Raw genomic sequence first — 25,642 nt, 5'->3', positions numbered from 1 at the left:
CCATTGCTTGGGGACCTGCAAATTAACTGACAAAAGAACAGATTAACAGATTAATTAATGGAGGTTAATTCTCAGATTGACAGAGAAAAGACAAAGTTTATTCACGAGCATGAGAGCACACAAAGAAATGGCTCCTGAACAACTAGTTAAGGGTCTATATGTCATCTTAATCAAAAGGGAGGTTAGGACTTCAAGGGAAAGCAAATGGTGGGAAACTAACAAGAAACAAATAGGAGAAACAAGCAAAGGGTATGGAAAGTTTTGATAAGGCTTTGTTTACGTAATTCCTCATGCAGGGGCAAGTGGTCTATCCCCTTTCTGGCTGTAAACCTCCCAGAGAGGGGATTTATGGCAGCTGAATTTTTGAGGCTTTGTTTAAGTCAGAAAGAAAACAAAATCAGGTAAGGTTTTTGCTGCTACTGCTGTTTGTTCAGATGTTTTCAGCTTAAAATTGGCTTCATATCACATTGGTGGGTCCAAGTGGATACCACCAGATGGATGGTTGGACAGATGGATGTGGACGGGTGGATGGACGGGTGGGTGGACGGATGGGTGGATGGATGGGTGGATGGATGGGCGGGTGGATGGAATGATGAAAGTGGATGGTATAAACTCATCTGTGCGTTTGAGGTGGAGAGTAAAGAGGCATTTTACAGCAGGGCCAGAGCCACGGTCAGCCTCACAAGACGTTCCGTCTAAATCTCCCTGCCACCAAATTACATTCACAGCTTGCTGAGGTGCCTACAGTTCTAAGTTTGGATATGCATTTTCTTGAGCCAGAGATCCCTGTTTAAACGGACCTACAATAGAGAGGGAAATAGTATAATTTGAGAATTTATGTGAAATGTATACTTATAAACATATGTGTACAATAATATATATTATATATGTTATATTGGATATATACATATATATAATATATATACATATCTATCTATATATGTGTGTGTACATATATATATATATATATGTCAGACAGCTGTGTTGCAGTGGAAAAGAAGACCCCGGATGAACTTCTAGTTCCAGCAACAGGACAGCTGAGCTAACACGGACTGCCTTCTGTTTTAAAACGCAGAAATAATACTACATGAAGATAACAGTTACATAGGCCCTGGGGGAGAACAACAGGAGGCTCAGAGACTTGGCAGATCAGACCTAGGTCCCCTCCATCAAGCTGGAATACCCGAAGGGCTGCCCAGGACAGGAAAAGGGGGCTCAGATAAAAGACAGGCCTTCTCCCTACGGTATAACAAACATATAATAGGAGCTGCCGAAAGAGGACAGAGGAACATTCTTCAAAGGACAGTGGATGAGAATTCTGAGAATGGAAACAAGACGTGAGTCCTCGGATTGCAGAAGCACCGTCCTGAGCAGGACACACAGAAGCACGCCCGCCTCTAGACACGCGGCCGGGAAGATGCAGGACCCTCAAGATAAAGACCTCTTCTTGGAAGTGAAATGGGGAAGAAAATCTATAAAATAACAACAATGGGACTTCTCATCAGCAGCAAGACAGAGCAGAAGGATGAAATGATATCTGAAATGCAGAGAGGAAATTACTCTCGACTTATTCTTTATTCAGCTAAATAGTCATTTAATGGTAATGATAAAAACCGCGACAGGTGGACATAGAGAACAGACTGGTGGTTGCCAAGGGGGAGGGGGTTGGGGGAGGGACGGAGTGGGAGGGTAGGATGAGCAGATGTGAGCTTCTATATATAAATAGAATGGATAAACAACAAAGTCCTGCTGTAGAGCACAGAGAACTAGATTAATATCCTATGATAAACCATGATGGAAAAGAATATAAAAAAAGGAATATATATATATATATATATGTGCATAACTGAATCACTTTGCTGTATAGCAGAAAGTAACACAACATTGTAATCAACTATACTTCAATAAAATAATAATAATAATAATAAATAAATAAAACTAAAGCAATACTCAAAGAAAAAAATAGTGTTAGGGTACAATAAGAATGAGGGTAAAACAGAGACATTTTCAGACAAAAAACTCAGTTTCCTAATCAAAGCCGTTGATGAAAGATCACTAAAAGATGCACTCCAGTACAAAGAAAGTGGACCTGGAAAGAGGCATTGGATCCTGGGGGTGACAGTGAGCAAAGAGCTGGGTAAACATGCAGTTGAAGCTAAATCAGCCTTGACTATAATAAACAATAATAACAATCACAATGACTCGTCTGTTTAAAACCGTAATGGTACTAATAATAACATCAAGGTTGGCAAACTTTGAGCACGGCAGCCACGAGACCCTGCGGCGACCTCCCCCCCCATCAGCTCCCACCTCGCCGGCTCCGGGGGCTCTGGGGCTGAGGAAGGGCTGCGTGCGGAAGCCCAGGCCCCTCTGCTCCCCGCGCACCCCAATCCGGCCTGGCAACAAGGACAGGACTTTCTCCACAACAGGGCCCTGAATCCCTAAGGGGAAAAGCCCAGCCGCCTCTCTTTGGGGAGCCATGAGCCTGGGACGCCCCCTTCTGGTGAAGTGTGGGGAGGGGACGGTCCCCAGAGCGGAGGGCGGGGCCTCTGGGGCTGCGGAGAGGGAGGCCCCGTGTCCCCAGACACACAGACCCCCGGCTCGCCGTCTCCGCACGCTGGGACCCCAGAGGCTCGGCTGACGCAGACGTCACAATCCTTCTTCCGTCCCCTAAAACTAGCAACAGGCAGCTCTGTCTCCTCTAGGGATAAACGACCTCACAGCAGGGCGCCACCGATGGTCCCCTCCCCAGAGGGCCAAGGGACGAAGGCCCGAGGATTCCTGGAGAAATGGCCCTGGTGGTCAATTTTCAAAAGGAGGAAAAGAAGCACGTTCCCCAAACTCTGACAAAGGTGACGGGGTTCTGTCTCTGTTTCTGCTGTGGCCCCAAAGACTGAGAATAAACCGGTAGGGGCCCCCCGCCCGCCCAGGTGCAGACAAGGTGCTGGACAGGTGTGCCCACCTGGTGGGCCAAAAGACGTCCTTGCAGTCCAGCCTGTTGGGGAAGAGGGGTCGTGCCCACTCTTCAGTTAAGTAAGGGGGTGTCACAGGGCCATTCAGGGGGCTTGGCTCGTGCTCCAGACTGAGAGGAAAGTGAAGGTCAGTTGAGGCCACGAAGCAGAGGGGACAGACGGAGGGCCAGGTGCCCTGTTGGGGCAAGGATGCTGGCGTGAAGGGAGGGGCTGCGGCCATTTGAACTCGCCCCAGGCAACTGGAGATGTGGCCGCTACTAAGATGTGGACCAGGGGACGCTCCAGGGCGCAGAGAGGTCCTCATGCAACCAGGGGGACTCGTGGTCCCTTCTGACTACGGAAGCCGAAGCCAGAAAGCCCTCAAGGATCGAGCAAACCCCCCACCTAAGTAAGAGTCAGCAGGACAGGTGGTTTCCGCATCAGTCAACTAAGCGCTTCCCTGTTCTCCCACCTCCCCGCTCCAGGGGCCAAAGGCTCCACAATGAGTGGGAAAGGAAGAAAAGAAGAGCAAGGCAGACAAGAGAGGAGAAGCTGACCCCTGTCTCTGCAGCCCAGGCACCCCAGGCGGCCCAGCCTGGAACAGTGCAGGCTGCAGGAAGGAAGGAGCTTGACCTCTGGATGAAGTTCTGAGTTTGCTCATTACTCTAACATTTGAACTGCAAACAGAATTAGATCGAGATGGTTCTTGTCAGCAACAGTGCTTGCAGGATTTGTTTTCTGAAAGGGACCAGGAAAGATGCGGGACTTGCCAGAGCTTTCGTTCAGGGTTAGGAAAAGAAAGAATGCACAGTGTAGGTTTAAAGGGAGGATGGGGTGTGTGTGTGTTGGCGGGGGAGGGGGGCGAGGCGGGAATACAGTTGTTTTCTTCTTGCACCCTATAAAGTTCTGAACAGACAAAAAGTTACATATGTATCACCTCATTTTATGTATCTCCAAATAACCCTAGGAAGAAGGTCAAATGATCACCGCGGGTCCACAGAAATCACGGAGCTGTCCCAAGCTGGAAAGGGGCACAGGGGAGAACTCAAGCATCTCACAACCCTACGATCCAACAAGGACCCACAGACCCAACTTCCCCACCTTCTTCTGAGCAAGAACAGAGCTCCATAGGTAAGCAGCTTTCCTGCCCCCTTTCTTGGTGTTTGGCACCTCACAGGCATTCCATCTGAATGAACGAAAAGCCACCCAGCCATGGAATAGAGCATGGCTGCATTTCATAGATATTTACAGACTATTTGGCTACATAAAAACTAATCAGCACTCCAGTCCTCTCCCACCTCCTGCATCCTCCCATTTTCCCATCCCCCAACCAAGACAGTGTAATCATTCCAGTGTGGGGGTGCCTGTGTGTCCACCAATATCCATTCTCCCCACCTTCCTTCCCAGTATTAGAACCTCCAGAAGTTCAGCTAGTCACAAGCCGGACTAACGAAAGACTACAATTCCCAGCCTCCTTTGCACCCAGGTGCGGCCATGTGACCAAGTACAGGCCAATGGGAAGTGGGTGGAAATGACACCCACCCCTTCCTCTCTTCCCACTGTCTTCCCAGGCATGACCATGGACATGCGGGTGGTGAAGCGGCTTCAGTCACCACCCCGGGGCAGTGGTTGTCCACCTTGTCTGGACCTTGGGATCACCTGGGCAAAGGCTCTAAAAAAGCCCTCTGATGGCAGGGCTCTACCTCCAGATTCTGACTTGATTGGACCAGAAGATTCTAACGTCCAGACAAGACAGAGAATAATCATACCAGCGCCCAGGGGAGGGGTGGGGCAGCAAAATGAAAACATCTCGGTCCCTGGATTTCCGCTCTTCCTTGGGGTCCACTCACCCTGGGCCGCCTCCTGCCTTTGAGCAAGGATGTGACAGAGACAGAAACTCCTCCATGTGTGAACCACTGCCTCCCTTCCAGGGTTCTTTGTTACTGCTCTTTGGCCTGGACCTCACCTAGTTCAACCAGGGAATCCTCCAGTCTCCCATAATTGATGCCGGGAGCCATGTGGGCTTGGCTTCTCTGTAGGACCCTGGGGGTCTAGGAGTACAGCCCCCTAACACAAGTATGCAAGTCCAGGGTTGAAATTTTCCTGATTTCCAGATACACTGGCTGCTGGTAGGGTATGGATTTGCCTTTAATCTCATTGTAGACGAGCTTTGCAAGTAAAGGCATCAAATTAATTGGCCTGCTCGCCTTCCAAGAAAGATCTGGCCGATTTTGCTTACTCTCTGGGAGAGATGTTTCCTTTCCCCTAGACGAGGGATTCTTGTGAGCCCCAAAGAGTGGATTCTGTAGAATCTAAAGATGAGATACTCTTTCAGTGGTGAAGCATCTGTGTTCCCTGCAGGGGCAGTGAGGCCGGGTCTTGGGCACACACCTACCTGCATTCATCTTTAGAGGCGTGCGGAGAGATGGCTCCAGTGGCCCCAGTACTTATGGGCTAAATAAGGTCAGTTGTCTGAGGTTAAAAGCAAGTGAGGGGCTCCTACCTGCTAATTGTATTCTGATGAAGCTGAGGATTAAAGGGGAAGAGCATAATGAGTGTTTGCAAATCACTTACTATCTTTTTTCCTACGAGGACTCTCCAGGCAACTTTTAAGAAATGTTTTATTCACCACGTAACCCTTAATCTCAACCCACTGTCCAATCCAAGTAGGAGCCCAGCGGGACCCTTTGGGGCAACCCTTCAGGGCTTTGGGCAGAAGCCAATGACAGTGTCGAGCAGCACAGGGCGTAACCCGTAACTTCTCCTCCGGGGCTTCTCCGCAGCGGCACTGAATTCTAGGCCAGATCATCCTCTGTGGTGGGGCATAGGCTGCCGCGTGCACTGTCGATGTTTAGCGGCCTGGCCTCTGCCCACTTGATGCCAGGATCACTGCCCGCCCTAGTCATGGCGTCTGAAATGTCTCCAGGCCCTGCTCCACGTCCCCTGAGGGCAGAGTTGGACCCTGGTTGAGAACAGGTGCTCCAGATGAATCCCACGAATTGAGAAGTCACAGCTGCATCCACAAGGGCTCAGCGCACACTGCACTCATAGGGGGCGCTCCGTCAATGTTTGTGGGGGCTCCATCAAGGCGTGTTGAGTTAATAACTGGGGAAGGGGCGGGCGGGGTGCACCGAGGCCCAAACCTCCAGAAGTGCCTGCTACGTTACGTTCATGCAGCGGACGTGAAAATGTGCGCCCAGGGGGGCAAATGGACTGAGGGTCCCCAGCACGTCCACACCAGGGCCAGGCTGCCCACAGGGGCTCCCAGCCAATGCCCTTGCTTGGTGGGGGTCCTAAGGCAGAACCATTCTCACAAGACACAGGCTCAAGGACAGCCGGGCAGCCTGGCTGAAACTTTCCTGGAAATGCTCTGCCACCTGAGAGACCCTGCCCACCTCCCTGCCTCCCCAGAGGTCAGCCCTGCACGTACCGTGGTCCAAGAACCCCCACCCTGTTCTCCAGCCTCCACCCATCATCCTTCTCAGGTGCGTCTCCCCCAGCAATCCTCTTGCCTACCTCACCCCAGCCTGGCCTCTGCTTCTGGGCGGATCGGAGCACACCTGGCCCTCTAGAAGGAGGCCTTTCCCCAGCCCCCTCTTCCTGTGTGATGCCACAGCCTGGGGCTTCCTCCCGGGGGGATGTGTTGATGAGAGCATCACATAAAAACCAGTTTAGACAGGGAGGGAGTTCTTGGAAGTGATTCAGTTCCCTTTGTCCAGAAAAGCAAAGAAGACTTGAGATTATCTCATGAATAGCTAATAAAACCAGACACACACGTAACATTCCAATCCAAAACCACTTTGACAAGGTAACCTTTTATCGGTTTTAAGGCAGCAAGTCAAGTCCTCTGGTCCGCATGCCTTCCTTCTGACCCAGGGTCAGGGTCGAGGGAAGGGGTTGGCCAGGGGGAGCCCAGGCAGAGCACCCTTCTCCATCATCCATCCACCCTGCCTCTCCAGTCCCCAAATGCGATCTTAATGCACTTCGGTTTAGAGCAAGCATGTGTCCCGCGGCCCCATCCGGCCGAGTGTGCAGGAGCGACTGCCTAGTCTGAGGCCCCGGGCTCAGCGAGCTTTGCCCTCGGCCAGGCTCTCCCAGGAGCAGATGACCTCCTTTTCTATGGCCTGCTCACTCCGTTCTCCTGTCCTCGTGTCCTCCGAGTCCAGCAGGCAGGTCCCGCTCCGCGTAGGCACATCCATTTTGATCTGGAAGAAGCTTCAGGCACAAGAGGAAAGCAGGTGTGTGGGGATAGGAGGTCCCCAAATCCCCAGCTCACCCTGACATCCCCGAAGCAGCGCGGACACAGGTGCCTTTGCCAAAAGCTGTGTGCACAGGGATTGGCTCGGCGGATCCCTTTCATTGGGGAAGGAGGGAGGCTCCTATTTTCCTGATGAATGAAGGATAATTCAGAAAATGCTTTACTTTCATTTTCAAGGGGCTTGAGTTTAATGGTTTTGATGAGTTCAGGTTGTTCCTATAGAACATGCCAGGACTTAATCCTCAGCCCCTTGAAACTGCCTTCTGATGAGGTGGTGGCCACTGAGAACAGAGGTTTTAAAAGCCCCAAAAGCCTGTATGTGTGGCCTGGCTGTGGCCACAAAGCTAGAACATTCCCTCAGCAGAGCCAGTGGGGAGGACTCCTGACTCCTCCCCTCCCCCATCCCCGGATGCACAGTGCACAGCAGAAGCCAGATACTTGGGTATCCATGGCAACCTGAGACCTCAGCAGGCGCCTTCTTTCAACAAGACCTGGCAGGGCCCAACGCAGGAGCCTGTTGGTTGGTGCAAAGTTGCCCCCCCACCTGCTGTCTCCCCCCCGAAACCAAATAAAGATGGGGGCTGATTCTTTGTTTTGCGTTGTCTGTAACTTTTCTTCCTGCCCCTGGTCCGGGAGTGATCAAGGGCCCCTCAGAGCCTCTGTTCTGCACCCAGAGAGCTGCTTCGGGGCAGGGGGTTCTCAGAGGTGGGAGCAGCGCCACCCACGATGGGGTTTAGAGGGGCCACCCCTGCGCAGAGACTGGACACTATCGGCAGGCCTGCAGCCTCTCTGAGCCGCCGGGCAGGTGTGTGCAGGAGGGGTGGGGGAGGGAAGGGAGTGCCCGGGCCCCAGCACCACCTGTGGGTCCCACAGCTGCCATTGACCTTTCCGGCCCTTTAAAAAATGTGACGGATTCATTAGAGTAACGTTTTGGGGGTGGAGCAGGATGGGTGGAAGAGTATAAGTAGGGGAAAAGAAGATGGAAAAGAAAGACACTCTTCTCCTTTTCCTCAGAAAGACAGGAGAGGGCAGCACTGAGTGTCTGGAAACTACCCAGAGGCCGAGGGGTTTAATGGGCCTGTGGGTGGTGTCTCTTCTCCCAGAATCCTCCTTGCCCAGCCCCCTACTGCCCCCTAGCTCAGCCCCCAGCCCCCAGCCCATCGGTCCTCACCAGACATCCACGCGCGCCCGTGAGTGCGCACACAGACACGCAGACACACACACCCCTCCATCACACACACACACACACACACACACACACAGACACACACACACACACACGCACACACACACCTCCATCCTTACTCGGCTGCTCTCCGGGACCTCGGTCGTGGCAGCTGCCGGCCCGCGTCCCCCAGCGGCTGCACCTTCCTGTGGGGCACAGGGGGGCACCTGGCGGAGAGTCTGGCGAAGACCGGGGAGGCCAAACAGCCTCGTCTCAGGAACCGGCCGAGGGGCAGGGCCACGCGGGCCTTGGGCGGGGCCCGGGGCCGGGGCTGGTCCGCGGAGGCCCCGCCGGTCTCAGCATCCGAGCGCCCGCGGGCGGCCTCCGGCGTCCGCCCCTCGGCCGGGGAGCCCTCCAAGGCCACCCTGATGGGCGAGGGGCCGGCGGTGCTGCTGGGCCGCCGGGCGAAGCGGCCGGGCGGGGAGCGGGGGCTGGAAGGCGAGCGGGCCGGGCGGGTCCCGGTGTACACGGCCAGGTGGGGGCTGGGGGCCGCGCGCCGGCCCGGCTGCGGAGAAGGAGGGAGAGCGCGGAGTGAGCGCCGTGCCTGGTCGACTCAGCCGCCTGAGCCGAGGGCGCGCCGCACGCAGACCTCCCGCCGAGGGGCCTGCCCGAGCCCAAGCCCTGGCCGCGTCCCCAGAGCTGGGGGGGTGCATCCCAGGGCACAGACGGCCCTCCCTCCAGGCCTGGGGCACGGGGTGCGTCCTCGGTCCATCACGCCCTCCCTTCTCCATCGTCGGTGCCACCCAAAGTCTGGAGGCATCTAGCACCCTTTTCACAGAGCGGCGGAGGTGACAGGAGGGGCCCGCGCTGATCCTTCCAGGCCTACGACCACCCGTCGTGTCCCGAGCCCCGACCCATGTGCACGGGTCGCCCCTGAGGATGACCGGGCCCACGCTTTCCCACGCCCTGCCCCGCGGGCGGCGCAGCAGGAGAAGAGCCTGGAAACACAGACAAGGAGGCTGTAGGAGGGGAAAGGGAAGTAGGTCCGCAGATCAGCCTCCCTGGACCACGGGGGCCGACCGGGGGGCAGGAGCATGGAGTCAGGCAGCTGCGGGGAAGGAGCCCGAGAGAGCTTCATCTGAGCTAACGGCGGAAGCTAGAATCCGAATCCTCCGCAGGAAGGCTCTCTGCTCTCACCTCTCCTCGGCCTGCTTCGTGTCCCCCCCCCCCCGTCACCCGGAAGCCCTGCCCTGGCCACGTGCCACCTCAAAGCCCAGTGCGGATGGAGCTGGGGGCTGTGTTGGTCCTGGCGGGGAGAGGGCTCCCGGGACAGCTGGACCAACACTGCCTCCAAGAGAGAATTGCCTTCAGGGAAGAAAAACCCTCTTTGAAACTGTCACAGCCACACAGACGTCGGGCTTAGAGGGAGCCAGCCACCTGCCCCCGGGGGCTTGGGCACTGCCCTGGGGCCGAAGGAGGGCGGCTCTGGGCGCTGAGCTGGAGTCTGCTGGCTTCTGAGGAGTGTGCTGGTCCCGACCTGAAGAGGGAAGGGCACGTCCCAGAGCAGCCCTGAGAGGAAAAGCAAGGCCAGGGGGCCACAGGGGGCTCTGCCACCGGCGTGGGGGAGGGCGGTCTCCACTCTCTCCCACAAGCTCCCTGAAGCTCAAGCAACACTCGGTTCTGAAACAGCAGCTCGGAGGCACTGGTGCTGTTCCACTGCTCAGACAGGCCGACAGACCAGAGCCGAAGCCCAGAGCTGAGGCCACTGGGTTATTATACTAGTCATCATTGTGGTTATTGTGAACATGCAGTGGCGATTGAGCAAATGTGAGTTTCTGGGCTGAGCACTTTATGTGTACTATTGCATTTATCTCCCGGAGCCGCTCGGTGAGGCAGTCAACTCTTATTATGCCCATTTTACAGATGAGAAAACTAAGGCTTCCAGAAGCCAAGCCCCAGGAACGCGGGGAACGGTGAGCAGATTTTTGCAAAACCAGGCTCGCTGGCTCCGTAGTTTGCGTGTGTGACGCCAGTCGGACGTCTCAGTGCAGGCTGCAGGTCAGAATCGTTACAAATGCAGATCCCAGGCCCAGCCCAGACCCGCTGGGGGAGAACCTCACGGGGGGCACTCAGGGAAAGCAAAGTCTCACAAACTTTGCTTGTGAGAAGGAGATGCTTTGCACGTAAGCAAGACCCAGTAAGTTCGGGGAGCTGTGCACTGCGCTTCCGACACCTGTGTCTCCTACAGGGCACAGTCTGCAAAGGGGAATAACGAGAGGGACGGCTAGGCCCTGATGAAGGGTTTGCGAGATGACTGCCAGGTGTACGGCCCTGCACTTTATGAAGCACTTACGATGTGCCAGGTGCTCAACGCATCTATTACCACCCCATTTTAGAGACCAGAATACTGAGGACCAGAGGGGTTCAGTACCGTCCCCGTGCTCCCACCACAAACCAGTGACTGGGGAACATAGAACTCTAAGGTGGCACCAAGATGCCTGCCCCTGCCCTTCGGGGGGGTGTGAGCTGTGGATGTCATGGGGCAGTCACCCCCAAGGTCAGGCTATGGCATACGGCATAGGCAACTCTTAAAGGGGACTATCCCGGCGACCCTGATCTCATCACCTGATCCCTTCACATCCGAGTCTAGAAGCCAGAGAGACAGAAGTCAGAGAGGTTCGGAGCATGATTAGGAAATCAACGAGGGAGGAGTTCTCCATGGTTGGCTTTGAAGATGGAGGGTGTGGGAAGCATGCAGCAATGAGCTCAGGCGGCTTCTGGAAGCTGAGAGCAGCCCTCAGCCGACAGCTGGCCAAAAAAATGGGGCCCTCCTGGCTATTGTAAATAGAGCTGCAGTGAACATTCTGGTGCATGACTCTTTCTGAAATATGGTTTTCTCAGGGTTTATGCCCTGCGTGTGGCACATATATACAGTGGAATATTACTCAGCCATAAAAAGAAATGAAACTGAGTTATTAGTAGTGAGGTGGATGGACCTGGAGTCTGTCATACAGAGTGAAGTAAGTCAGAAGGAGAAAAACAAATACCGTATGTTAACACATATATATGGAATCTAAGAAAAATTTTAAAAAGGTCACGAAGAACCTAGGGGTAAGACGGGAATAAAGACACAGACCAACTAGAGCATGGACTTGAGGACACAGGGAGGGGGAAGGGTAAGCTGGGACGAAGTGAGAGAGTGGCATGGACATATATACACTAACAAACGTAAATTAGATAGCTAGTGGGAAGCAGCCGCATAGCACAGGGAGTTCAGCTCGGTGCTTTGTGACCCCCTAGAGGGGTGGGATAGGGAGGGTGGGAGGGAGACGCAAGAGGGAAGAGATATGGGAACATATGTATATGTATAACTGATTCACTTTGTTGTAAAGCAGAAACTAACACACCATTGTAAAGCAATGATACTCCAATAAAGATGTTTTTAAAAAAACAATTGCCTATTTTGAGACTCTATAAATAAAATGTGATTTCATAAATAATAATAATTTTTTAAAATGGGGCCGTCAGTCCCACGACAAGATGTGGAATCCTTCCAACAACGTGGAAGAGCCTCCAGGTGAGAACACGCGCAGCCTCGCGACACCTTGACTGCGCACCCTGAACAGAGAGTCCTGCCCGGCCTCACCTGGCCAACTAGGAGCCGGTAGATGGTGCTGGTCGGTGCTAATCTGTCCCTCGGGGATCGGTAACTAATACAGTGACCGAATGAGACTCTGACCCCGGGTCCGTGGAACCCCAAAGGCTTTGCTTCTCCTACTGATCCACACTGCCAGCCCATTGCCTGGGGGCTTTGGACGGGCCTTGGGGTCCTGGGCCAAAACGCCAAACTAGGAACCAGGCTTTGTTCAGAGAGATGGAGAGGCATGGAGTTAAGCGAGGACACACCCACCCCCCGTTCATTACCTTAAATCCCACTCACTCAGAATTTGCGGTCAACTCCTGCCATAATCCTCACTTTACAGATAAAACAGAGGCTCATGGAGATGATGCAGCTTGACCAAGGCGATACCACTTAGGACAGCCAAGCCCCGCCACATCCCCCCGCCCAATTCTGGCCCTTCCTCTCCACCCCACTCCTCCCCCCAGCACCTGCTTTTTTCCAGGATGAATGACAGGACACGTTAGGAAGGTGGCTACTGTCCTGCTTCACTTACCTGGCCTGAGAGAGTCCCTTCTTCTGGGCAAACAGGCATCAGCCCAACTCGCCCTGGACATTCTGAGCAAGATGTCTTTTTCTACCCACTCCCACCACGACCCTGGCCCCTCCCACACCCACCACGGGTGTGAAGCAGCAAAGCAGCGGCGTGCAAGGCAGCGCGTGGCAAAGAAATGACACAACAGAGACACAGTGAAGGGGTGCTTGGCCTTGTTTTGCGCTGCTGTTTTATTCTGCTGCAGAAGGAGCATGGCATGGGAGCGCGTTCAGAGGCACGAGAACACGAGCGCAGCCTTTGAACGAAAGGCAAAGCAGATGACGCAGAGACGCAACTCACTTTCCGTACAGAAACTGGCTGAGAATTTGCAGGAGACCCTGTGGCCACTTCCTGGGAGCAGGCAGGCGGAGAGGGCCCCCTTCCGGGGGCCGCATGCCATGCACCAGTCCCCCCTTCCCAGCCCCTCTCTCTCGCCCTTTCCCTGCTGCCCCCAAAAGCAAATGCGCACAGTTGGCCCCGTGGAAAAAAATCCACATGGGCGAACACCCCATTTCTCCTACCAGTCAGCTCATCTGCCACCGCCCAGCGCAAGACCTTCCCATCTTGAACAGATGAAACTGGGGACCCATGGACTGACCAGTCACTACACTGCTGCCGGTCAGCCCTCTCCTCGGAACTGCGGACATACGACATCACATCAATTCCCCACTCTCTTCCCCTCAAATATATCCTAATGGTCCCTGGAGAGCTAGACTCTGAGAGACAAGAGAAAGTAAGATGGTTCGGGTCAACAAGGCTTTAAATACACCTCAGGAAATGCCCTAAATAATAAAGAATAACAAACCACTGTATTGGGCAACACTGACAAATGCAAGGAAGAACAAGCTTACTTTAAGACCATGAAGCTACTAGGGTTGGTGATGATGATACTGATGACAACAATGACGACAGTGATGGCGATGATGGCGATATTGATGATAATGATGGTGATGGTGGTGATGGTGGTGATGGTGATGGTGGTGATGGTGGTGATGGTGGTGATGGTGATGATGGTAGTGATGGTGATGGTGGTGGTGATGGTGGTGATGGTGGTGATGGTGATGGTGGTGATGGTGGTGATGGTGATGATGGTAGTGATGGTGATGGTGGTGGTGATGGTGGTGATGGTGGTGATGGTGATGGTGATGGTGGTGATGGTGGTGATGGTGATGGTGGTGATGGTGATGATGGTGATGGTGGTGGTGATGGTGGTGATGGTGATGGTGGTGGTGATGGTGGTGATGGTGGTGATGGTGATGGTGGTGATGGTGGTGATGATGGTGATGATGGTGGTGATGGTGGTGATGATGATGGTGATGGTGGTGGTGATGGTGGTGATGGTGATGGTGGTGGTGATGGTGGTGATGGTGGTGATGGTGATGGTGGTGATGGTGGTGATGATGGTGATGATGGTGGTGATGTTGGTGATGATGATGGTGTTGATGGTGATGATGGTAGTGCTGATGGTGGTGATGGTGGTGATGGTGATGGTGATGATGGTGGTGATGGTGGTGATGGTGATGACGGTAGTGATGATGGTGGTGATGGTAATAATAATGATGGCTGTGATGACGATCACAGCAGCTAGCATTTACTGAGCACTTACATGCCAGGCATTTTCCTAAGCACTCTACTCTTCTCCCTAGCCTTGTATTTCCACTCAACCCTCACAACAAAAGCAGTCTTTTCTCTAAAAGCCAAGCCTGAAAATGAATCCTGGTACCTTATGGCATAGTTATATTCTAGCATCAGATATACACCACATGGGTAGAGAAACTCAAACTGTTTACAATATGGCATTAATGGAATTAAGATGGTGCCTAAGTACGTGGCAGAATAGAGAATATCATAGTACTTTAAATGTATCGATACTATTGTCCAAATAAATACTATTTTTACACCATTTGAGATTCAAATGGACCCTGTGGGGCTACTGTTAGTGCATCAAAGCTGGCAGGAGCAGATACCAGTGGCTGGAGTCGAGAAGCAGACACACTTCCAAAACCTCAAAACTGGGTAGGGCTCCTTTCTACCAAAGATGAGAATTTCCTGGTGGATCCCCCTCGACCCCCCAGGCCAGACAATTCTCCCCATCTCTGTGCTCCGCTAGTGTGTTGTACACCACCCAGCCTAGATCGCCTCCCTGCACCCTTGTCAGCCCCTTGAGGGCAGAGAACACCTCGTCCATCTTTGCATCTGTGCCATAGCACCCACCATGGGTTCTCACACAAAACAGGTGTTTAAAATACATTTGTGGATGGAGATTAAGAGGTACAAACTACTAGGTACAAAATAAATGATACCAGGATGTAATGTACAGCACAGGGAATATAGCCAACGTTTTATAATAAGTTTAAATAGAGTATAATCTATAAAAATATTGATCACTATGTTGTACACCTGAAACTAATATAATATTGTAAACCAACTATACTTTTTTTTTTTTTTTTTGCGATACGCGGGCCTCTCACTGTTGTGGCCTCTCCCGTTGCGGAGCACAGGCTCCGGACGCGCAGGCTCAGCGGCCATGGCTCACGGGCCCAGCTGCTCCGCGGCATGTGGGATCTTCCCGGACCGGGGCACGAATCCGTGTCTCCTGCATCGGCAGGCGGACTCTCAACCGCTGCGCCACCAGGGAAGCCCCAACTATACTTTAATAATTAAAAATATATAGAATACACTTGTGGAACGCATCCAGAAGTGAAGCCATGTGTCATCTCCCTTCCTTCAGAAGGGTAATGTGGAAGCACTCATCCGTCCAAGAAGGAACAATAACCTACTTTGTTGACATGTCTGTGCCTCTCCTTTGACTGGGGATTCTTGGGTGTCTGACACCGAGAAGGTTTCCATCAATGCGTGCGCCACACCTACTATGCGTCTGACACAGAGCACTGGGTACTCTGCAGGAGGATGACAGGCACATGAAGCAGACATGTCTCACAAGCGAGGAGTAGGCTGGTGAATCGCTGAGTCAAAGATGAACAACACATACTCTGTGTCCTGAAGAATTCAAGGTGCGTTTCAACGCTCCCACCACCCTACCACCATTTTGCTAGGTGTGTAACCTCAGCTCATACAGGGGTAACTAGGACGGAGGGCAAGTACCTCCAGTTCCATGCTTCTCAAACTTCCCCACAGAAGTAGGCCAAACAGCAGGAGAACTGGGCAACCGTGCTCTCCCAGGAGTCTGAGGGCAAAAGCCTGAATCTGCCACAGCCAGGCATGAGATGTCTTTGATGTCTCAGCTTTTATCTTAAAAAATTCATGTACATCTTGCAGTCGAACTCATAATATATTCATGATTATTTTAATGTGAAATTTAAAAAATTATCTAACTTCCCTCCCATTGCAAATCTTCAAGTAAAATTGATGCCCCAGGCTGGGTATGCTCCTGGAATTCACTGAGTCTGGTTTGAGAAACATGGATCTGGTCCCAACCCCTCACTTCAAAAATTAGGAAGCAGAGAGGTGAAGTGACTTGCTCAAGACCACATGGCTAGTGACAGAATGAGGACAAGAGCCTAAGAGGCCTTCTCCAAGCCCAGGGCTCTTTCCACCCATCCATCCATCCATCCACCCATCCATCCACCCATCCATCCATCCATCCATCCATCCATCCATCCATGTAATACGTTTATGCAGAATTCACTAGATCTAAAGCATCAGATTCCAAATAGTGAGTGAGATACGGTCCCTTCCCTTATGTCACTCAGTTTACAATGGTTCATCACTTGAAATTTCTGCTTGAGGCGCTCCCCCTGAGTTGGAGGGCTCCAACATTCTTCAAAAGAGAGATGAACAACAAAGCAACTCTCTAGTTGCTCTTCCAGAGTGTAAACTACTCTATGACTAGGGAAGACGGGGAGAGTAATAGAACCCCTTTGCTAACATGAAACCGAGAGCCTCAAACCTCTTACAATGGCCTGGAAAGCCCTCGATGGCCTGCCCTGCCTACCTCTTGAACCTCATCTTGTACCACTGCCCCTTTGTCTACCAGGCTCCTTTCACCTGGCCTTTCAGTCTGAGCCATTTCCCACCTCTGGGCCTTTGCTCATACGGTTCCCTCTGCCTGAAAAGTTCTTCCTGCCTCACCTGCACTCCTTCTGTGGCCAAATCATTTTCATCCTCTGCTTATCCACCACCACCTCAGAGAGACCCCCTGAGTCCACACATGCCTCATCCTCCCTACGACGGCACCATATGCATTAAAGCACATTCTATGGGTTTTATCATATTTTTGTTTGAGTTGCCGATTGCAAGGATGGCCTCAATTCTTCAGCCCTCCACATCTCCCTGTCTTTTGCCAGGAGACTTTGAAATTTCTCTCACTGAAGAGGTAGAATCGATTTCCCCAGCCCTGGATTCTAGGCTGGATTTGTGACTTGCTTTGGTTAGTAGGATGAGGCTCCAGTTCCAGGCCATCATCTCAAGAATCTTACGTGCTTCCACCGACTCCCCTGCAATTTTGCCATCCTCCTAGGATCATGCCCAGGCCAGGCTGTTGAAGGATAATAAACATGTGAGCAGAATCCTTCAACTCATCCCAGCCTAGGCTGCCACAGATCAACCCTCACCAGGCATGGGAATGAGCCCCACCAAGACCAACAGAGCCACAGAGATGACCCTATATGCGTAAGCCATGGACACTTATTCTTCTATACCACTCTAGTTGTGTGCTTGTTTGTTACACAGCAGCAGCTACCTGATACACTTGGCTTCCTTATTTTTTGTCAGTCCTGGACTATAAGCTCCATGAGCAGGGACCATGTCTATGTTATTCGCCAATGCCTGGCACATAATAGGTGCTCAGTTAATTTGCTGAGTGAGTCTTCTTGATGTAGAAGGTTGGTACCTTGCTCATCCACTTGTTTTATCTCTTTTGCATTCTTACACAGGCGTACAGGAGCAAACCCAACTTCAAGAATTACCTTTAGGCCTCCAAGGTCAGAGCTGGAACTGTCCTGACCACCCCCACCCCCACCCCTGACCACAGGCTGCCTTAATCTAAAGCTACGGAGGAGGGAAGCACCCACATCTAGATAAGATCCCAAAGAGTACTACCTTTGACCCTGACTCATTTTGAAAATGTCACAGACCTCTAACCATCCCTCCTCCCAAGAATGAAGACATCGGCACCTTCGTCCTTTAACCAATAAGATGCTCCATTTTACCGGGACTTCTCTGGAGGCCTCTGGCCTAAGTCCTTCATTCCTACAAGCTACTAATTCCCCTGACATCATGTAAAAGGGGGATGGGAAGGCGAAAGCGAAGGAGAGAGCCCTCCAACCCTCAAAACTTAGGACTAAGAGCAAGCTCAAAAGAAATGTCTCAGCAGAGCTTCTCCAGGCGGGTGTGACAGAGGGGCCCCAGGAAAGGGCATCTACAGGGGAGCCCGGCAGCCGTCCCCGGCTGCTTTAGAGGCAGGGTCTAAATTGGAGAGACGGGAGGAGGAGCTTCATGAAGCTACTGGAAACAAACAGCGGAACGTACGACGCCCTGGCTAGTTAACGACGCCCTTCTCGCCAAGGGCGCTTCACGAAGCAGCTTTTCTCTCTGGTTCTCACCCCCAAGGACTCCGGAGGGTAAGACAGGCGATGTCAGGGCCACCGAGCCAGGTGCAGCCCCCCCGCCCCCCGCCCCCCCGTGCCCGCCCGGCCCCTTGGCGATCTGGAGGGGTAGGAGGAAGCCCAAGACAGGGCTCCGAGGAATCGGGGGTGAACCGGCTGGCCCACCGCCCCGTGAACGGGGAGCAGAACCCTCTAGACCCTCCCCCAGCCCCAGGAATAAATTAGTAACTGTGGGTTTATTGGGGAGGTGGCTCTCTTCTGAGTTGGCTCCTGCGGTCCAGCTTGCTCATGACCTGGGTGATGTCCACCGTGTTGGCCGCTTCCCGAGCCTTGGCTTCTTCTTCCAGCTGCCTGAGGACGACGGGGCTTGGGCTGGAGCGCAGGGGACGCCGCATGAACCGGATGCTCGAGCTGAAAGGGGGGAGAGGACGGCGGTGGGTGGAGGGCCACGCGCTCCCGGAAGCGACCCTGGCACAGCCGGCGGGAGGTGAGGCCGGACTCCGGACCGGCCCCTTCTCCCCGCGGCGAACCTCAGAGGGGGCCCTCGGGGGCACATCCAGCCGTGGCTCTTTTCTCCCCGCTGGGAGGATGGGACCAGACTGAGGCCCGGCTGCCATCAGATCGTAGGCTTGGCGGCGGCCAGGAGGACTCAGATGGTGCCAGGTACAGACCACCTGTCATGAGGTTTAGAAATCAACGAGGCATCCTATCTTCCTGGAGGCCCTTCCAGAAAGAAGCGGATGAGGAGGGTCCGCATACGGGAAACCCAGGAGTTCTTGCCTCCAGGGAGCATTGGAACGCTTGTTTTCAAAAGCCAAGGCTCTGGAAAGGAAGGAAAGAGCGGGGCCATGGACGAGCGAGGCTGCCCGGGCAGAGCACGGGGAGGGCTGACGAGCAGGCGTGTGCTGCGCGCCCCCACCAGGCCCGGCGGACCCGCCCTCCGAGGCACTGTGCACATGCGCGAGCCGTCAGCCCCGCCCACGGAAGCCAGCCGTGGGTCCCCGACCCCAACTCTCCGCCACGACCTCGCGAGCCACGACAACGCTCCAGGTATCTGAGTGAGGCCGGCGATGGAGCGCAGGCTTGGAAAATAAGCATTTCGGCCGCAACGGGAGACTTAAAACCCAGGACCTCCCCAAATTTCAGGACCACGTAAGCCCCTGGAACTAGCATCCCCCCTGGGGAGGAAGAGGGCTCCCCTACCCGTAAGTCGGGGCTCCCACCAGCCCTGCCTGCCTGGAGCTCCAGTTAACTTGTTCTGGAAAAATTAAGTTTTGTGCGCTGTCTCACGCCTGAGTGTCACGGGACAAACTCATACCCGCCCTGCCATCCCCACATAGTTCCAGGCCGGCTTCCCACGTCCCACACGGGGGGGGGGGGGGGGGGGCGGTTCTCACTCCCGGTAACGGTGACAGCATCACCGGACCGCGGTACCCGACCTCACAGCCGAGCCCTGCACCTGTGGTCTAGTGCCACCCCAGCCAAGCAGCCGGATGCCCCACAAAAGATCTCAGCTGATTTCTCAGGTCTGTGCCAACTTAAAAAACATCTGGAGAGAGACGTACGAAGCTCTCCTCCCTTCCCCACTACTTTCTGGCAGAACTTCTGGAGCTATTATGGCCCTTTCTTGTGGCTTAAAGAAAAGCTTTCAAGTCCCCAGGGACACTGAACTCCCTCCCTTACCCCGTGAACCTAGGAGAATAGCACCACAAAGACCTCCTTTCTCTCCTTTTCATAACAGGGCCATTATCCTCAAGAATGAAACCAAGTTGGGGCTTTTTTTAAGCTCCTTTGACAAAGGCTCTGGTCCAACCACCCCTCTTTTGAATTGACTGGAGACTCTGGAAAAAGAGCCCAGCGTGGGCTGAGCTGGCAAACGGGGTGGGGTGGGGGAAACATCTACTAAGGGGGAGCCGGGGGGGGGGGGGGACAGGACATGCGCTGGCGCTGGGAAAACCTCCACCAAAGTCCGGCGTCTTTGTTCAAGCTGCCGTTTGGCTACTCTTTTGAATCGTCAGTCCCCGTAGAGTTTTCTTTTTCCCCCAAAAAAGGAGTTCAAACTGCCGCTCAGAACATTTCATCCTTTGCCCAAGGGCTCTGCCAGATGGGACGCTCCACATCTCCAATGAGGAAGGTGAGAATGAATAAAGAAGGCAGTCCCCCAGGGTCAGCAAGAATACTGAGAGTTTCCCTGTACATTTTCCCTAAGAGTCTATATTTTTCTTGGGGTGCAAATCTGCTCTTCTCTCCACGGTCTTAGGCCATTACAAGGGACATTACCAGGATGTAGCTAAATCAATTCCTACACATCAGTTTGGAGGTGGAGAAGTATAGCAATGAAAAAGCCAGTGAGATGCTTCCATTTGTAATAAAGGTCATTATCCCAGCTCATAATCAAAACTCTTTGAAACCAGTGTTAGGGAAACAAAACTTACTGGCAGTAATTACTACGTACATCTTGCCAGCATGATTTGAGAGCATGGAGGAGACCAGAAGGCAGTCAGACCCTAAGAAATACTTCCCAGTCCCCAAGATTTTCATCCAGCAAATATCCTGATAATAGCCATTTGGCTGAAAGAGGCCCTCCTTTTCCTGTAAACAAAGCAGCAGGCAATGAGCGATTGCAACCCATTCCACTTGCCTTCTCTTGGTGGTTTCCTGAGGTTCAACTGCTCTGGCCAGCATTTCCTTATAGACCGGGGATTTTAAGTAGCGGGCATAAGAGTCCTAGCAGGAACAAGAGAAAAACAGTTATTACGAGAGGGAAAGTGTCACATCAAACGAATACACTTGCCGTTTCCCCAGCCTTCCCTCGGCAGTGAGATTGCAAAGCTAAGAGGATTTGTATCCTTGTGTGCAAGGCATTCAGATGTGTGTCTAAAGCCACGGTGCTCAAGTGTGGTTCCCCACGCCGGCAGCATCCTTTTCACCTGGCCACTTGCTAGAAATGCACGTGCGCAGGCCCACGCCAGTCCTGCTGAATCAGAGACCCGGCGTGTGGGACATGCTGAGTCTTGGCCAGATGCTGCTGCCCTTCGCGCTAGAGAACCCCGGTCCATAGCCGCCCCCAAAGAATCTCGCGGGCTCTTCAGCGAAGTACGCCTGAACAGCAGACCCTTCCCTCCAACCTTGCCCACCCAGTACCTCCACTTCGAAGCCCACCCGCAACCCCTTGTCCCCTGACTTCCAGTAGAAAGGCAAGAGGATGCCAAACCCGCCCAACCAAAAAAAGGCCCAGGCTCAGATTCCTCTTGTGTGGCTATTCGCCGGGACGCTCGGCCGGTTCAGGGAAGTCGCCTCCTGAACACTTGCTCCCCGCAAGCCGACCGCAAGCTCTAGTGACACACGTGGAACAAAGCCCACAGAAACATCTAGGAGAATTTCTCAACAACCAACTGAGAATTTTTTAAAAATTATTGAGATGCTACCATTCTCAAGCCTAAGTAGTAGCAGTCAAAGTCATCAGAACTCTGGGCGGAAGACCTAAACAGACATCTCTCCAAAGAAGACATGCAGCTGGGCGACAGGCCCGTGAAAGGATGCTCCACGTCGCTAATCACCGGAGAGTGCACATCAGGATTACCGTGAGGTGTCCCCTCACACCGGTCAGAATGGCCGTCATCAAAAAGTCTACGGATAACACATGCTGGAGAGGGTGTGGAGAAAAGGGAAGCCTCCTGCACGGCGGGCGGAATGTAAATTGGTGCAGCTGCTATGTCATGACCGTCTATACGACGGCTGCAGAGTGAGGAGCCGTAAGAAAGCACGCAGGGGCTTCCCTGGTGGCGCGGTGGTTAAGAATCCCCCTGCCGATGCAGGGGACACGGGTTCGAGCCCTGGACCGGGAAGATCCCACACGCCGCGGAGCAACTGAGCCTGTGCGCCACAACTACTGAGCCTGCGCTCCAGAGCCCGCGAGCCGCAACTACTGAAGCCCGCGCGCCTAGAGCCCGCGCACCGCAACAAGAGAAGCCACCGCAATGAGAAGCCAGCGCACCGCAACGAAGAGCAGCCCCCGCTCGCCGCAACTAGAGAAAGCCCGCGCGCAGCAACGAAGCCAAAAATGATAAATAAATAAAAATAAATAGATTTAAAAAAAAAAAAAAAAAGGGCACAGAGCCTCTGCAGGCAGTCCTCCCTGGCCAGAAGGCTCAGGGGCACAAGGAGGGGCCGGCCCAGCAGGAGGAAGAGAGAGTTGACAGCTCTGCATCTATAACACCAGCAAAGCAGTAACCATGCATTCTCTCCCTTTTCCCCGCATCTAAAGCGCCTTCCCGGTGCCTGGGGAGGGCAGCGCTCCCAGGCCTCCGTGCACCCTCACGGCGGCCGCGCCTACCTTCTTCATGAGCATGTAGATGTGGGTCTGCGCGGCGTCCAGCACGTAGCGGTGCGGATGCTTCAGCCCCCTCACTGTGACGCCCATGGTTTTGCCGTCTATGTTTACCCACCGCCTCGCCCCTGGGGCCAGGAACAGCCTGAGACGGGGAGGAAGGTGTCAGCAACAGTAGCCAGACCAGGCCAGTGAACGAAAAGTGCACAGCTGCTTGCGAGCGAGGGGTTGACAGACGTGGCTTGGGTCCTCCCCGGGTGAAAGTGGTCCTTTTCGTAGGAGACACTAAAGCATTTGAACAGGCCGTCAAGCAACGTTTCCTGGAAGCAAGGAAACAGCCCTGCCAGCATCGGGAACGTGAGCTTGTGCTTGACTTTGGAATTCCCAACCTCTGGCATCGAGAGAGCAAAAAGTGGGTGGGGTGACCCTCCCGCAGCTTTCTCCCAGGACCTCCAGCCTCGCGGGGCAGGGGTGGGGTGCCCACAGCGCGAGGTGAGGTGACTGAGGGCGACGCGAGGAGTGGGGGGCCTCCATCCAGTCTCTGACCTCAAGTGTAACCGGGGGGGGGGGGCGGGGAGGGCGGCTGGGGTGCCGGGGGGAGGCCTCCCCACCAATCCGGCTCATCCTCACTTGTAAATCTGCTCCGCTTTCTCCTTGACCTTGGACTGATCTCCGTACTTCAGATCTTCACAGGCTTCCCAGAATCCCAGATTCTCCCCTGCGCGGGAGGGGTGGGGCGGGACGGTCCACGGCGACAGCCGGACAAGAGTCCAGATGGGAGGGGAAGGGAGGAAAAAAAAGAAACGGGTCAGCTGGGCTACATCCCATCCTGGGGCAGCGAGCCCGTCGGGGGCGAGCGCACCGGCTCCTGGGGAGAAGGAGCCCGTCCTCCGTCCAGGGCCCGGAGAGGCTGGTTATCCCCAGTGAGCGCACCCACGTGCTCCGGCAGTGAACCAGGGGGCCACGTGCCCTGCGTGCAGCCCTACGTGTCTGCCGGGAACCTGCGCTTTCCCCCCGGGCACACAAGTCAGAGCTCCGATGAACCCCCCCTCCCCAGGCGGTCTCGTTCCTCTTCATCCAGGATGTCGCACACCTTTGCTTGGACAGGTGACGTGTGATTAGGCTGAGGACGCGTGCGCCGCTGCTCTGTAGGTTTTCTCCGCGGAGGGTCCTGGTGACTTTGCTCCTGGCCGGTGACGCACGTGACTCCCACCTCCTTTGTGCACAGAGAGCCCGTCTCTTAGGGCTCCTCGCGGGGCGTATTCCAGCCAAAGACCCTCACGGAGACGCTGCCGAAGCAGCGATGCTGACGGGCTGGCTCTCAGGAAGGCCTGGTCCCCCGAGCCAGAGAGTCTGCGCCTCTGGGCCAGGAGGAGAGCCAGCTGCTGCCCCACCCCGTTTCCTTCCAACTTCTCTCATCGGTTGTCCCAGCCCCCAGTAGAGCCGACACCTCGGCGCCCCATCCCAGGTGGCCAGTTTTCACCTGAGAAAATAAAGGGGGTCACTCCAGTGGGAGAGCAAGAGCTTACGTGTGCATGTGTGTGTGTGTGTGTGTACATGTGTCTGGGTATTCGCGTGTGTGCGTGTGCCTGTGTGCGCATGTGGGGCGGGGGGGGGGGGGGAGGTGTATCACGGAGTGCCACGGTGGACGGAAATGGACCAGACCATCCCCTCCTCTCCATTCCCAGTATTCTTTGGAAGGCTCCCAGGTATTTTAGACTGGAAAAGTTTGCACGATCCTAAGCTAGTTGACCTCCGTCCCATAACTCTACAGAGATCCTTCCTGTTCAGCATAAAATTCAGGGTGTTCTTGGGACCGAGATCACCAGTAAACAGGCCAGCAGTGCTCTTAAGTGACAGCCATTGGTCTAACAGCAAGTGCCCTGTAGACCACCTTGCCCACGGCAAGACAGTTAATTGCTTAAGGGTAAAATTAAATGAGCACTTATTCACTCAAAAGGCGGAAACAACCCACACGTTCACCAGCAGATGAATGGATAAACAAAATGTGATGCATACATACAATGAGTATTATTCAGCCTTAAAAAGGAAGGAAATTCTGACATAGCTACAACGTGGATGAACCTTGAAGAGAGCAGGCAGAGTGAAACAAGCCAGACACAGAAGGACAAATACGGTACGATTCCATTTATATGTGGTCGCTAGAGTTGCCGAGTTCACAGAAACAGAAAGTAGAATGGTTCCCAGAAGCCGGCGGGGAGTGGGGAGTTAGTGTTTCCTGGGGATAGAGTTTCGGTTTCGGAGGATAAAAAAGTTCCGGAGACCGATGGTGGTGACAGTTGCACAATGATGTTAATTTCACTGGACTCTACACTTAGAATGGTTAAAATCGTAAATCTTACATTATGAATATTTTACCAGGGTAAAAAAAGAAAATTAAATGAGCACAGAAAAATGTGTATGTGAACGTTCATAGCAGTACTACCCATAATGGCCAAAAAGTTGAAACAACCCAAATGTCCACCACCTGAGAAGCAGATAAACAAAATGTGGTATCTTCACAGAATGGAATATTATTTGGTCATGAAAAGGGATGAAGCACCGTTACATGCTCCAACGTGGATGGACTTAGAAAATACCATGCTAAGTGAAAGAGGACAGAAAGCCACATGTGGTACGATTCCATTTACAGGAAATGTCCAGAATAGGCAAATCCATGAAAATAGAAAGTAAATTAGTGGTTGCCTAGGGCTGGGGGTGTGGGCCCGGGAGTTGGGAGCAGAGGAAGACAGAGAAATAGGGAGTGACTTCTATGGGTCAGGGGTTTCTTTTTGAGGTGGTGAAAAGGTTCTAGAATTGTATCGTGGTGATCGTTGTGCAACTCCGTGACTCTACTGCACAGCACTGAACGGCACACTTTAAAAGGGCGTGCGAATGACACGGTCTGTGAATTTATAGCATGTGAAGCATATCTCAATTTTTTTAAATTTTAATTAAATGAACTGACTATTTACCTGTTCTGTGCGTACCGGAAGCCTCGGGAATCTCATCCCAAGATCACCAATAGCGCTCTTTTAATAACGCAGGGAAATCCTGGGGATGGATTCTTACCAACACTAAGTAACGCGGGGGTGGGATAAGCTCAGGATGTAGTTTGTTAGCCGACCACTAGATGGCGCCGGATCCACTTATTCAT

At 53.5% G+C, this 25,642-nt stretch overlaps 1 protein-coding gene across 1 annotated transcript in view; it reads right to left on the bottom strand.

Annotated features, from left to right (window-relative positions):
- Positions 1-6,621: 6,621 nt before the first annotated feature.
- Positions 6,622-25,642, bottom strand: part of RGS9 (regulator of G protein signaling 9) — a 64,777-nt gene continuing 45,756 nt past the window's right edge. The window contains exons 14-19 of the mRNA XM_059048546.2: positions 23,116-23,203; positions 22,492-22,630; positions 20,797-20,882; positions 18,449-18,566; positions 8,515-8,939; positions 6,622-7,166 (exon numbers count right to left, since the gene is read on the bottom strand). Coding sequence (XP_058904529.2) covers positions 7,016-7,166; positions 8,515-8,939; positions 18,449-18,566; positions 20,797-20,882; positions 22,492-22,630; positions 23,116-23,203 — 1,007 coding nt within the window. The 3' untranslated portion in view covers positions 6,622-7,015. The remainder of the gene's footprint in view (positions 7,167-8,514; positions 8,940-18,448; positions 18,567-20,796; positions 20,883-22,491; positions 22,631-23,115; positions 23,204-25,642) is intronic.

Source organism: Kogia breviceps, chromosome 19 (assembly GCF_026419965.1).
Source record: "Kogia breviceps isolate mKogBre1 chromosome 19, mKogBre1 haplotype 1, whole genome shotgun sequence".
Classification (NCBI taxonomy): domain Eukaryota; kingdom Metazoa; phylum Chordata; class Mammalia; order Artiodactyla; family Physeteridae; genus Kogia; species Kogia breviceps.
The sequence above is the reverse complement of the archived record's forward strand: the minus strand, read 5'-3'. Positions and strand labels throughout refer to the sequence as shown.